Source organism: Pecten maximus, chromosome 1 (assembly GCF_902652985.1).
Source record: "Pecten maximus chromosome 1, xPecMax1.1, whole genome shotgun sequence".
Taxonomy (NCBI): domain Eukaryota; kingdom Metazoa; phylum Mollusca; class Bivalvia; order Pectinida; family Pectinidae; genus Pecten; species Pecten maximus.
This window is the reverse complement of record NC_047015.1, coordinates 23,678,790-23,692,433: the sequence shown is the minus strand read 5'-3', so window position 1 is coordinate 23,692,433 and position 13,644 is coordinate 23,678,790. Positions and strand designations below refer to the sequence as shown.

Sequence of the window (13,644 nt, the reverse complement as noted above, 5' to 3'; positions counted from 1 at the left end):
TTATTGCCCCATGAACAGGTAGTTGGTTTGTTTGTTTGTTGTAGGTTTATTGCCCCATGAACAGGGAGTTGGTTTGTTTGTTTGCGGTAGGTTTATTGCCCCATGAACAGGTAGTTTGTTTGTTTGTTTGCGGTAGGTGTATTGCCCCATGAACAGGTAGTTGGTTTGTTTGTTTGTTGTAGGTTTATTGCCCCATGAACAGGTATTTGGTTTGTTTGTTTGCTGTAGGAGTATTGGTCCGTGAACAGGTATTTGGTTTGTTTGTTTGCTGTAGGTTTATTGGTCCGTGAACAGGTAGTTAGATGGTTTGTTTGCTGTAGGTGTATTGCCCCATGAACAGGTAGTTGGTTTGTTTGTTTGCTGTAGGTGTATTGCCCCATGAACAGGTAGTTGGTAATTCCTTGGAGGCAACATGTGATGCATTTGTTTCATTGATTCTTTAATAGGATATGACGTCATAAAGAATATATTTGTTTTCATATTAATCGATTAAGATAGATCTGTTCATTATTTCAATAATATCTTAATAAAAACAAAAAGACAAACAAAAACAAAAGAATGACGCATTTCGTCAATTTCGAGTCGGTTCACAAGACCCCGGATGTGGTAACAGTTGCACTTCACTGAAGTGTGCCACATCACACGGTACAGCATGTAGCTGTGTTCCTGGAATCCGAACTCCTTGGTTAACACTTACACTGTCTCTAGTATGAAAGTCGGTCACTAAATAGAGTTGATTCCGTCTAAAACACAGAAACACACATGACAAAATATTGAAAATTTTTGACACGTTCCCTGACCAGGCCTCGAACTCATGACCTTTAACACCAAATCGCCTTGCCAGAAATACCTGAAGCTGCAAAACATTGTGCCAAGTCGCAACAGAATGTTGATCCATTGTGACAACAACGTAACCATATACATGTGTAAAACAATTGTTCAACCGTGTATACGTATGTTTTAGTTACAAAGTTGGTGAAGTATTAAAGACTATTTTCCTTTTACAGGTAAAACCAAAGAGTATTGCTGACCGGAGTGGTCTGAGGGTGGGGGATGGTGTGGAACAGATCGGGCACACTCCTACACAATATCTACGTCACGACCAAGCCAAGATGGAGATCATTCGCGCAGGCAATGACTTAGACTTATATGTGAGAAGGTGAGATAGTCCGGGCGTAATAGTCCTATACATAAACATTTGTACAGCGAACCCTCGCTAGTACGGACAAAGTATGCATGTGTATTCCTCTCAGACCGACACGTCTAAGCCTGTAACAACAGGTCCCACATTCAAAGTTCCCAATGAACACACAAGAGTACTGTTGACCCTGGTTAGACCGGTCATTATAATGAGAATGTAGATGATTTCTCTGTGATGAAGGTGATTATTAACCAAATATTACACCAATGCCAGGACTCTGCTGTACACCAGCCGGTACATAACGCGGGTAATTTATACCAGTAATGTAATGATTAGTCTCGGCACAATAATACTTGATACACGAAGCTACTTAGACGAGATAATCAACACCAGCTTGCTATATAGGATACACTACAAAGTCGGTAACGTTGTCACGTAATACCAAATCACAGGTACTGGTCACAAAAATAATGTTATACCAAATCACAGGTACTGGTCACAAAAATAATGTTATACCAAATCACAGGTACTGGTCACAAAAATAATGTTATACCAAATCACAGGTACTGGTCACAAAACTAAAGTACTATAAAATAATGGTATACCAAATCACAGGTACTGGTCACAAAACTAAAGTACTATAAAATAATGTTATACCAAATCACAGGTACTGGTCACAAAACTAAAGTACTATAAAATAATGGTATACCAAATCACAGGTACTGGTCACAAAACTAAAGTACTATAAAATAATGTTATACCAAATCACAGGTACTGGTCACAAAACTAAAGTACTATAAAATAATGTTATACCAAATCACAGGTACTGGTCACAAAACTATATATAAAATAATATTATACCAAATCACAGGTACTGGTCACAAAACTAAAGTACTATAAAATAATGTTTTACCAAATCACAGGTACTGGTCACAAACGTAAAGTACTATAAAATAATGGTATACCAAATCACAGGTACTGGTCACAAAAGTAAAGAACTATATATAAGATAATGTTATACCAAATCCACAGGTAATGGTCACAAAAATAAAGTACTATAAAATAATGGTATACCAAATCACAGGTACTGGTCACAAAAGTAAAGAACTATATATAAAATAATGTTATACCAAATCACAGGAACTGGTCACAAAACTAAAGTACTATATATAAAATAATGGTATACCAAATCACAGGTACTGGTCACAAAACTAAAGTACTATAAAATAATGTTATACCAAATCACAGGTACTGGTCACAAACGTAAAGAACTATATATCAAATAATATTATACCAAATCACAGGTAATTGTCACAAAAGTAAAGAACTATATATAAAATAATATTATACCAAATCACAGGTAATGGTCACAAAAGTAAAGAACTATATATACAATAATATTATACCAAATCACAGGTACTGGTCACAAACGTAAAGAACTATATATAAAACAATATTATACCAAATCACAGGTACTGGTCACAAACGTAAATTACTATAAAATAATGGTATACCAAATCACAGGTGCTGGTCACAAAACTAAAGTACTATAAAATAATGTTATACCAAATCCACAGGTACTGGTCACAAAAATAAAGTACTATAAAATAATGTTATACCAAATCACAGGTAATGGTCACAAAAATAAGTACTATATATAAAATAATGTTATACCAAATCACAGGTACTGGTCACAAAAATAAGTACTTTATATACATGTAAAATAATGTTATACCAAATCCACAGGTACTGGTCACAAAAGTAAAGAACTATCTATAAAATAATGTTATACCAAATCACAGGTAATGGTCACAAAAGTAAAGTACTATATATGAAATAATGTTATACCGAATACACAGGTACTGTTCACAAACGTAAAGTACTATATATAAGATAATGCTATACCAAATCCACAGGTAATGGTCACAAAAGTAAAGTACTATAAAATAATGTTATACCAAATCACAGGTAATGGTCACAAAAGTAAAGTACTATATATAAGATAATGTTATACCAAATCCACAGGTACTGGTCACAAACGTAAAGTACTATATATAAAATAATGTTATACCAAATCCACAGGTACTGTTCACAAACGTAAAGTACTATATATAAGATAATGTTATACCAAATCCACAAGTAATGGTCACAAAAATAAAGTACTATAAAATAATGTTATACCAATAATAATGGGATATAGTATCTAATGAGGAACTAACGTGGGATATAGTATCTAATGAGGAACTAACGTGAGATATAGTATCTAATGAGGAACTAACGTGAGATATAGTATCTAGTGAGGAACTAACGGGAGATATAGTATCTAATGAGGAACTAACGTGATATAGTATCTAATGAGGAACTAACGTGAGATATAGTATCTAATGAGGAACTAACGTGAGATATAGTATCTAATGAGGAACTAACGTGAGATATAGTATCTAATGAGGAACTAACGTGGGATATAGTATCTAATGAGGAACTAACGATGGATATAGTATCTAATGAGGACTTAACGTGAGATATAGTATCTAATGAGGGCCTAACGTGAGATAAAGTATCTAATGAGGAACTAACGTGAAATAAAGTATCTAATGAGGAACTAACGTGAGATAAAGTATCTAATGAGGAACTAACGTGAGATAAAGTATCTAATGAGGAAATAACGTGGGATATAGTATCTAATGAGGAACTAACGTGAGATATAGTATCTAATGAGGAACTAACGTGAGATATAGTATCTAATGAGGAACTAACGGGAGATATAGTATCTAATGAGGAACTAACGGGAGATATAGTATCTAATGAGGAACTAACGTGAGATATAGTATCTAATGAGGAACTAACGTGAGATAAAGTATCTAATGAGGAACTAACGTGAGATATAGTATCTAATGAGGAACTAACGTGAGATATAGTATCTAATGAGGAACTAACGTGAGATATAGTATCTAATGAGGAACTAACGTGAGATATAGTATCTAATGAGGAACTAACGTGAGATATAGTATCTAATGAGGAACTAACGTGAGATATAGTATCTAATGAGGAACTAACGTGAGATATAGTATCTAATGAGGAACTAACGTGAGATATAGTATCTAGTGAGGAACTAACGTGAGATATAGTATCTAATGAGGAACTAACGTGAGATATAGTATCTAATGAGGAACTAACGTGAGATATAGTATCTAATGAGGAACTAACGTGAGATATAGTATCTAAGTGAGGAACTAACGTGAGATATAGTATCTAATGAGGAACTAACGTGAGATATAGTATCTAATGAGGAACTAACGTGAGATATAGTATCTAATGAGGAACTAACGTGAGATATAGTATCTAGTGAGGAACTAACGTGAGATATAGTATCTAATGAGGAACTAACGTGAGATATAGTATCTAATGAGGAACTAACGTGAGATATAGTATCTAATGAGGAACTAACGTGAGATATAGTATCTAGTGAGGAACTAACGTGAGATATAGTATCTAATGAGGAACTAACGGGAGATATAGTATCTAATGAGGAACTAACGTGAGATATAGTATCTAATGAGGAACTAACGTGGGATATAGTATCTAATGAGGAACTAACGTGAGATATAGTATCTAATGAGGAACTAACGATAGATATAGTATCTAATGAGAAACTAACGTGAGGTATAGTATCTAATGAGGAACTAACGTGAGATATAGTATCTAATGAGGAACTAACGTGAGATATAGTATCTAATGAGGAACTAGCGTGAGATAAAGTATCTAATGAGGAACTAACGCGAGATATGGTATCTAATGAGGAACTAACGTGAGGTATAGTATCTAATGAGGAACTAACGTGAGATATAGTATCTAATGAGGAACTAACGTGAGATATAGTATCTAATGAGGAACTAACGTGAGATATAGTATCTAATGAGGAACTAACGTGAGATATAGTATCTAATGAGGAACTAACGTGATATTTAGTATCTAATGAGGAACTAACGTGAGATATAGTATCTAATGAGGAACTAACGCGAGATATAGTATCTAATGAGGAACTAACGTGAGATATAGTATCTAGTGAGGAACTAACGTGGGATATAGTATCTAATGAGGAACTAACGTGAGATATAGTATCTAATGAGGAACTAACGTGAGATATAGTATCTAATGAGGAACTAACGTGAGATATAGTATCTAATGAGGAACTAACGTGAGATATAGTATCTAATGAGGAACTAACGTGAGATATAGTATCTAATGAGGAACTAACGCGAGATATAGTATCTAATGAGGAACTAACGTGAGATATAGTATCTAGTGAGGAACTAACGGGAGATATAGTATCTAATGAGGAACTAACGTGAGATATAGTATCTAATGAGGAACTAACATGAGATATAGTATCTAATGAGGAACTAACGTGAGATAAAGTATCTAATGAGGAACTAACGTGAGATATAGTATCTAATGAGGAACTAACGTGAGATATAGTATCTAATGAGGAACTAACGGGAGATATAGTATCTAATGAGGAACTAACGTGAGGATATAGTATCTAATGAGGAACTAACGTGAGATATAGTATCTAATGAGGAACTAACGTGAGATATAGTATCTAATGAGGAACTAACGTGAGATATAGTATCTAGTGAGGAACTAACGGGAGATATAGTATCTAATGAGGAACTAACGTGAGATATAGTATCTAATGAGGAACTAACGTGGGATATAGTATCTAATGAGGAACTAACGATGGATATAGTATCTAATGAGGACTTAACGTGAGATAAAGTATCTAATGAGGGCCTAACGTGAGATATAGTATCTAATGAGGAACTAACGGGAGATATAGTATCTAATGAGGAACTAACGTGAGATAAAGTATCTAATGAGGAACTAACGTGAGATATAGTATCTAATGAGGAACTAACGTGAGATATAGTATCTAATGAGGAACTAACGTGAGATATAGTATCTAGTGAGGAACTAGCGTGAGATAAAGTATCTAATGAGGAACTAACGTGAGATATAATATCTAATGAGGAACTAACGTGAGATATAGTATCTAATGAGGAACTAACGTGAGATATAGTATCTAATGAGGAACTAACGTGATATATAGTATCTAATGAGGAACTAACGTGGGATATAGTATCTAATGAGGAACTAACGTGAGATATAGTATCTAATGAGGAACTAACGTGAGATATAGTATCTAATGAGGAACTAACGTGAGGTATAGTATCTAATGAGGAACTAACGTGAGATATAGTATCTAATGAGGAACTAACGTGGGATATAGTATCTAATGAGGAACTAACGTGAGATATAGTATCTAATGAGGAACTAACGTGAGATATAGTATCTAATGAGGAACTAACGTGAGATATAGTATCTAATGAGGAACTAACGGGAGATATAGTATCTAATGAGGAACTAACGTGAGATATAGTATCTAATGAGGAACTAACGTGAGATATAGTATCTAATGAGGAACTAACGTGAGATATAGTATCTAATGAGGAACTAACGTGAGATATAGTATCTAATGAGGAAACTAACGTGAGATATAGTATCTAATGAGGAACTAACGTGAGATATAGTATCAGAGGGGTAGGATCTAGAGTACTAGGCGATAGCCATGGAGATATATTAACTAACATGGGAGACGAATCTGGTGGATTAGGTTGAGAAATATATTTCGGTGAAGGTGCGCAATATTACATCTAGTTTGGATGATCAGATCAGATATAGCCATGTTATAGAGCACTAGAAATAGTCATATCATAGAGCACAAGAGTACAAGTAGATAATCACAATATAACAAATATTTATGACAACTCTGATTTTATTTTTTCAGGAATGCCGTGAACGTATCTGGTTCTAACACTGTGACTCCAGAAAACTCCTACGTGGTCGAGGATTCCACAGACTATCGGGGATACACCAACCCCAATGTTCAGTCCAGATCCTTCAAGATCCTCCAGGACTCCCTCCAGTACACAGAGGTGCAGGAAGGTACGTTAGATAAAACTGCGCAGTAGATCGCCGATATTGCCTACATTGGTAACTGATGACAAAGAATTAAGTTTCCAGACACGAATATTCAATCGATTCCTGTTGTCCGTCATTGTGGGATATGATTGGAACTTTTGTTGTATGTTTAATACAGTGTATTTGATATTCATTGGCATGTATTTTGTTATTTTTTTTATCATATCTTAAAGAAACAGACATGTTAGATATTGATGTAATTTTCTGTCATTAATTTTGTGATGTTCGTTGGTGTTAATGTTATCATCGGCAACATTATCAAGCTTCATGGCGTAGACATTCATCCCTTTATGACGACTTCAACACACCAGACAGTCGTTACCTCATATTCCTTTTGTTCCTTAGAAAGAAACCTGTCGACCACCTGTCTTGATGTTAAATTGGTCTATTGGTGCCTCACCAATACTCATTAGCGTTAAAACAATCTATATCCCTACCATTTAAGTGATATAACTACATATTCGTCCCATTAGGTGCTCTTGTTTCCGCTGGTATGGAACAGATTTTGTCTGGCTGTAGACTATTCTGACTGTGACACATGTAATCTTCTTGTCATCTGTTACAGGTAAATGAGAACAATAGGGTGATTCCGGAACAATGGGAAACAGCGGCCACAGAGAGTGGAGTCTCCGTAGTGACGAAACATATATCCGTCAACTTCTCAAAGACTTTCAGGAACAAGGAAATTTATTTTGTCAGTCCTTATGCATGCTTAGTATGTGTCCAGTAAGATATAGATATATAAAAGGGTTATTGGGTTTTATTAGCTTAGAACCAGTTTAGGAAGAAACATATATATGTACATTAAAGGGTTATACGTTTTGTTAGCTTTTAAGTTAGGACTAGTTTAAGGAAATATGTTTAAGTTACTAAAGTTTCATGAGCTGAGAACCAGCTAGGGAAGATAATTATGTAGAGTGTATGAAAGGTTATGGGGTTTACAGACGAGGTGTAGAATATAAATACACAAAATGTACTGTGAATGTAAACATAATGATAATATTCTACATTATCCAAGGTGGAAGTGTTGAAATGGGAATTCTGAATATATCAAACATTGATCATATGATAATCTACGTATCCTAGATTCCAAGCATAAACATTGTTGTATTGGGTATCCTGATATGGTACATTGATGATGTACTGGGTATCCTGATATGGTACATTGATGATGTACTGGGTATCCTGATATGGTACATTGATGATGTACTGGGTATCCTGATATGGTACATTGATGATGTACTGGGTATCCTGATATGGTACATTGATGATGTACTGGGTATCCCGATATAGTACATAGATGCTGTATTGGGTATCCTGATATGGTACATTGATGCTGTATTGGGTATCCTGATATGGTACATTGATACTGTATTGGGTATCCTGATATGGTACATTGATGCTGTATTGGGTATCCTGATATGGTACATTGATGCTGTATTGGGTATCCCGATATGGTACATAGATACTGTATTGGGTATCCCGATATGGTACATTGATGATGTACTGGGTATCCCGATATAGTACATAGATACTGTATTGGGTATCCTGATATGGTACATTGATGATGTACTGGGTATCCCGATATGGTACATAGATACTGTATTGGGTATCCCGATATGGTACATTGATGATGTACTGGGTATCCTGATATGGTACATTGATGATGTACTGGGTATCCCGATATAGTACATAGATGCTGTATTGGGTATCCTGATATGGTACATTGATGCTGTATTGGGTATCCTGATATGGTACATTGATACTGTATTGGGTATCCTGATATGGTACATTGATGATGTACTGGGTATCCTGATATGGTACATTGATGATGTACTGGGTATCCTGATATGGTACATTGATGATGCTATACTGGGTATCCTGATATGGTACATTGATGCTGTACTGGGTATCCCGATATGGTACATAGATGATGTACTGGGTATCCCGATATGGTACATTGATGATGTACTGGGTATCCTGATATGGTACATTGATGATGTACTGGGTATCCCGATATGGTACATTGATGATGTACTGGGTATCCTGATATGGTACATTGATGATGTACTGGGTATCCTGATATGGTACATTGATGATGCTGTACTGAGTATCCTGATATGGTACATTGATGATGCTGTACTGAGTATCCTGATATGGTACATTGATACTGTATTGGGTATCCTGATATGGTACATTGATGATGATGTACTTGGTATCCTGATATGGTACATTGATGATGCTGTACTGAGTATCCTGATATGGTACATTGATGATGCTGTACTGAGTATCCTGATATGGTACATTGATACTGTATTGGGTATCCTGATATGGTACATTGATGATGATGTACTGGGTATCCTGATATGGTACATTGATGATGCTGTACTGGGTATCCTGATATGGTACATTGATGATGCTGTTTTGTGTATGGTTATAGCATGTACTTTGATTATACTGACGTTACATAATTTGCCTTGTTCCTGATCTGTCTGTACCCACAAGGCATTGTGATATATACTGATACAGGTTTTTGTTAATAATGATGTATTTTTTGTTTCTCGTAAAAATCAAAATAGATTTCTCAGAAGCTTTAGTGCATTAAATGATGCCAGAACAAATTCTATATTCCGTTCATAAGTTGTTTACAGTGTAGCGTTATGTAAAGGTGTTGATTTTTATATATTCGTCTCATCGAAGTCTCAAAATCGCTCAAGGCGACAAGATTGTGCAGTTCAACCTAATGCTAGAAGTGCAATTGTCATTAAATTAAATCAAAATTAATGTGTATATATGCGATAACTCTAATAATGAGATCGTAGGTGTAGACTGTAATAAATATATATAATATATAGATATATATAATAGGTTGTAAATTTTGTGTTATGTTGATTTATCCATTAATGATTTTAATCTAAAACCATCTACGACATCTAATTGCTACTATCCCAATTAGTGATATCGGAGATCGTACGTGAATTCCAACCCTGAAATAGTTAGGATGTTTGCACTTGTGTGTAACTATAATTCAACAGCCATGACGTTGACACTCATGTTGCTTGGATAATTGTTAGATGATATGGAAAAAAAAGGCCAGTAACAATAACTCCTCTGTTGACATTATCATTTTTTTTTTTTTTTTTGTAAAACATGTAGATATGTTGGGCTTGCTGGCGTATTTGGCCGTTTTGTTGCCGTAGTAGAATCTATACTGTGTAACACCCATACCGATTCAGTTTAATTTATTTTACATTTTAATGTTGTCGTGTCAGCTTTACATGTTAAGTGTATGAATCCTGTATTTATATATTTCTGTATTCCATTATGTACATTTGATATTATTGTAAATATGATTTATCGGTGTGATTTTTTTTCCCAGTATATTATTGTACATGTATATGAATTGACATGCCTTAATGTAAACTGTTAAATAGAATTACTTTTTCCGTCTCAAAAATATATGAAAGTTATATTTTTTACGAAGTGTAGCATTTTAGTACCTGATATAATACTAAAAATGCTTTCTAGCTCACAATGGAAATATACCAATAGATTGAAGAGTAACAAAGGTTATGGTTATTGAATAGTAACAATCCGACAAGTTGGTGACAATGCACTTCCTACCATTAACGACCTACTACCAATCAGGTTTCACTGTTCTTGGTGATCCCTGTATCTCTTCTGTAGCATATATTCTCTTCTGATTATGTGCTTTCCAAGGAGAGTTTTATCCAATTCGTTGAGTGAATAAATATGTTCTTGTGCATACTGGTTTGACTTTTGAGTTGTGATTTTCTCAATCAAAACTGAAGTCTGTGTTTCCCTACATGCTCATGCAGTACACCAAAAATCATGTCTAAGGGATCTTTTCTACGTTTCCCTCGTTTGACCAGCTTTGCGAAAACAGATCGTGGGAGTACCGACGATGTACTAAACCATGAATTACGGAGGTACAGAACTTTAACAATGAAAAAAAAAAAAAAAACTCCTGGAAAATGAATTATCAGATATTTTATTTTCAAAATATTCTGATTTATAAAGGACATACATATAATAAATAATTTATCTTCACATGGAATGTTGCTTTTACGTATCAAAATGGACGGATCTTTTATCATTCACACACAAGTAAAAACAAAATACAAATACATTAGTTGTACAATATCATTTTTTTCCCTGACAGATTTCACTTTTTTTTTCTTTTTTTTTTTTTGCCAATCTGTCAGGATCAACTTTATAAAATTTCCTATTTCAAACTGAACAAATCCTATCCAAATATATTGGCCCAACACTTTCAATATACATTGTTTCAGTATACATGGATCTCAAACTGTTCTGGAAATGTAACATCATAAACTGATCTTGAACTTAGTATAATTAAGTATATTGAGCCCTGAAGTCTGTTGAACTTCCCTTGATCATTATCAAGTTACATATAACATACCAAACCTCTGTGACACTAGTACCAGCTTGAACAATATGTCCAGAGTTATCCTCAATATGCAGCTCTTTTGGACATACATTTGTACATCAAATATCCATACTGTTCAAAAGAGATTCAAAGATTACCTTGGAGGTTGTGTAGGTCTGTGAGACATCATACATTCATTTTAAAAATCAAGAGTATTCAAACTACATCTATGTTTACTTGACAAGAGGATCTTGCTGAATTGATCTTTTTTATTATTATTTTAATCTTAAAAGTTCATTTTATCACCGTCTTAATGAGACATATATGGCCATCATCAGATAATGATTACATGTACAAAGGACATGCAAAACACTTAAGATAACAGAATTTCGTTCAACATGCACATGTTTACTTCTGGAGCAGCTTCAGTAAAAAAGCCCTAGTCCTAACGTAACAATATCTCAACATACTATCTTACATGGGTTACACTGGGTTTAAAACCTAAATCATGTTAATTCATTCAGATTCAAAGGTCTAGATTTAATGTGTCCTTTGTAACAAACCACAGTGGTCGTTTTGTTATGTCTCTTGTCCAACACGCCACAGATGTTGTTTTATAATTATCACAGATGCAAAACTTGATAAAAATATGTTCAGTACTGATGTTTCGTGTGATCCTATGGGATGGCCACTAGGTTTTCTTTGGCCCACTTTTTCATGGTTCTGACCATATATTCCACCTGAGCGTTGCTGGAGTTCCTCAGCATGTTGATGACGTCCCTCAGCGTATCTCTGGAGAAGGCAGACAAGGCTAAATATCAGATATGCACACAACAGGCAAGATTTATTTGTTAATATCTAGATCTTAGTAGGGTGTTGGTTTTCATTACTGGATATTTACGTCAATGAATACAATGACAGAATGGACCTCAATGAAATAAGCATAATGAACAAGAAACAGCAGTAACACGAACACTGATAAACACCAACACTACACAAATGGAAGCTTGTTAAGTCCCCAGTACAGAATTTATCTACACTGATGAGACAAACATTTTCCTACAAAACATACTCCTTTTACAAAACAAGATAGCATTACAGCATCCATAATGATGGTAGATCTGATATATTTGAGTGGCCTCATGATATGAAATCTGAAGGATCCAACCTGTTTACCAATACAAGACTCCCATTATCTATAGCAGATCTAAATTATACCCAACCTAAAACTGAAATAAACATATGCCCGATGAATCAGATTATATTGATCAGTGGGGGTGGATACCAGAGTAAACTAGAATTAGAAATATGTTCACAATATATACATGCAATGTTGGTAACTGTAAATTGTATTAATTAAAATACTGATGAATTTTACATTCTACTTGACATGCATCCTAAGTAACAGTAATGCTTTTCTCTATGTGCACTTAAATATGTTTTATTGTAATATGGTTTCATGAGGACAACTGTCATCTAATCTGTCAGAAAAACGTGTAAGATTTATACAATTAATAAAAATAAATGAAACAAATATAACACCATTTTATAATGACATAAAAACATTCCAAGATTAAATCTGTGTCCATAAACTACATGATTAGTTAGCTGATGTTAGATATTGGATGGTTTATAGACCTGGAGGGCAACAATAGCTCAGTTCATAGCATTCTAATTAACCAATGATGGTATGATAAACACTTCCGGAGATTTTTGTGTAGATAGGTTATAATGTGACCACACAGCTCAATGGACTTTTCTAGTCACAGATAATCAATATCATTAGAGAGGTCTTGTCACTTACAAAAGCAGAGAATTGGTAGTACAAGTGCCGACATACCATCAGTTATACATTAAACAAGAAAAACACTAAACAAATTGATATTTTATATACTCATTCTCAAAACTGGTTAGACAACCACACAGCACCAATGAAATAGATAGTCACAAACAAGTACAAAAAATGTATATGCATTATTGAGGTGTCATGCCAGTAATTAAAATTTGAAGAAAACAAACATAAAACTATATTCAAAGAGTTGCAATACCA

The 13,644-nt window shown here is 34.4% G+C and overlaps 3 protein-coding genes across 7 annotated transcripts in view; 1 reads left to right on the top strand and 2 right to left on the bottom strand.

Moving 5' to 3' along the window:
* LOC117328339 (PDZ and LIM domain protein 7-like) overlaps positions 1-10,952 on the top strand; it is a 25,674-nt gene extending 14,722 nt beyond the window's left edge. Inside the window, exons 2-4 of the mRNA XM_033885868.1 lie at positions 1,008-1,159; positions 6,990-7,147; positions 7,749-10,952. Of these exons, the coding sequence (XP_033741759.1) occupies positions 1,008-1,159; positions 6,990-7,147; positions 7,749-7,756 (318 nt within the window). The 3' untranslated portion in view covers positions 7,757-10,952. The remainder of the gene's footprint in view (positions 1-1,007; positions 1,160-6,989; positions 7,148-7,748) is intronic.
* On the bottom strand, positions 7,879-11,037 carry LOC117335083 (dynein heavy chain-like). The gene is made up of 3 exons (XM_033895038.1): positions 11,011-11,037; positions 9,581-9,640; positions 7,879-9,544 (listed from the first exon to the last, which is right to left on the bottom strand). Exons 1-3 carry the CDS (start codon positions 11,035-11,037, stop codon positions 8,234-8,236), a joined length of 1,398 nt encoding a protein of 465 aa, XP_033750929.1. The 3' UTR covers positions 7,879-8,233.
* Positions 10,310-13,644, bottom strand: part of LOC117328308 (intraflagellar transport protein 56-like) — a 25,319-nt gene continuing 21,984 nt past the window's right edge. For 4 of the 5 annotated variants that reach the window (XM_033885849.1, XM_033885834.1, XM_033885842.1 and 1 more), the window contains one exon: positions 10,310-12,386. In XM_033885849.1, the coding sequence (XP_033741740.1) occupies positions 12,272-12,386 (115 nt within the window). In that variant the 3' untranslated portion in view covers positions 10,310-12,271. The remainder of the gene's footprint in view (positions 12,387-13,644) is intronic. The other variant, XM_033885860.1, reaches the window with a different exon arrangement.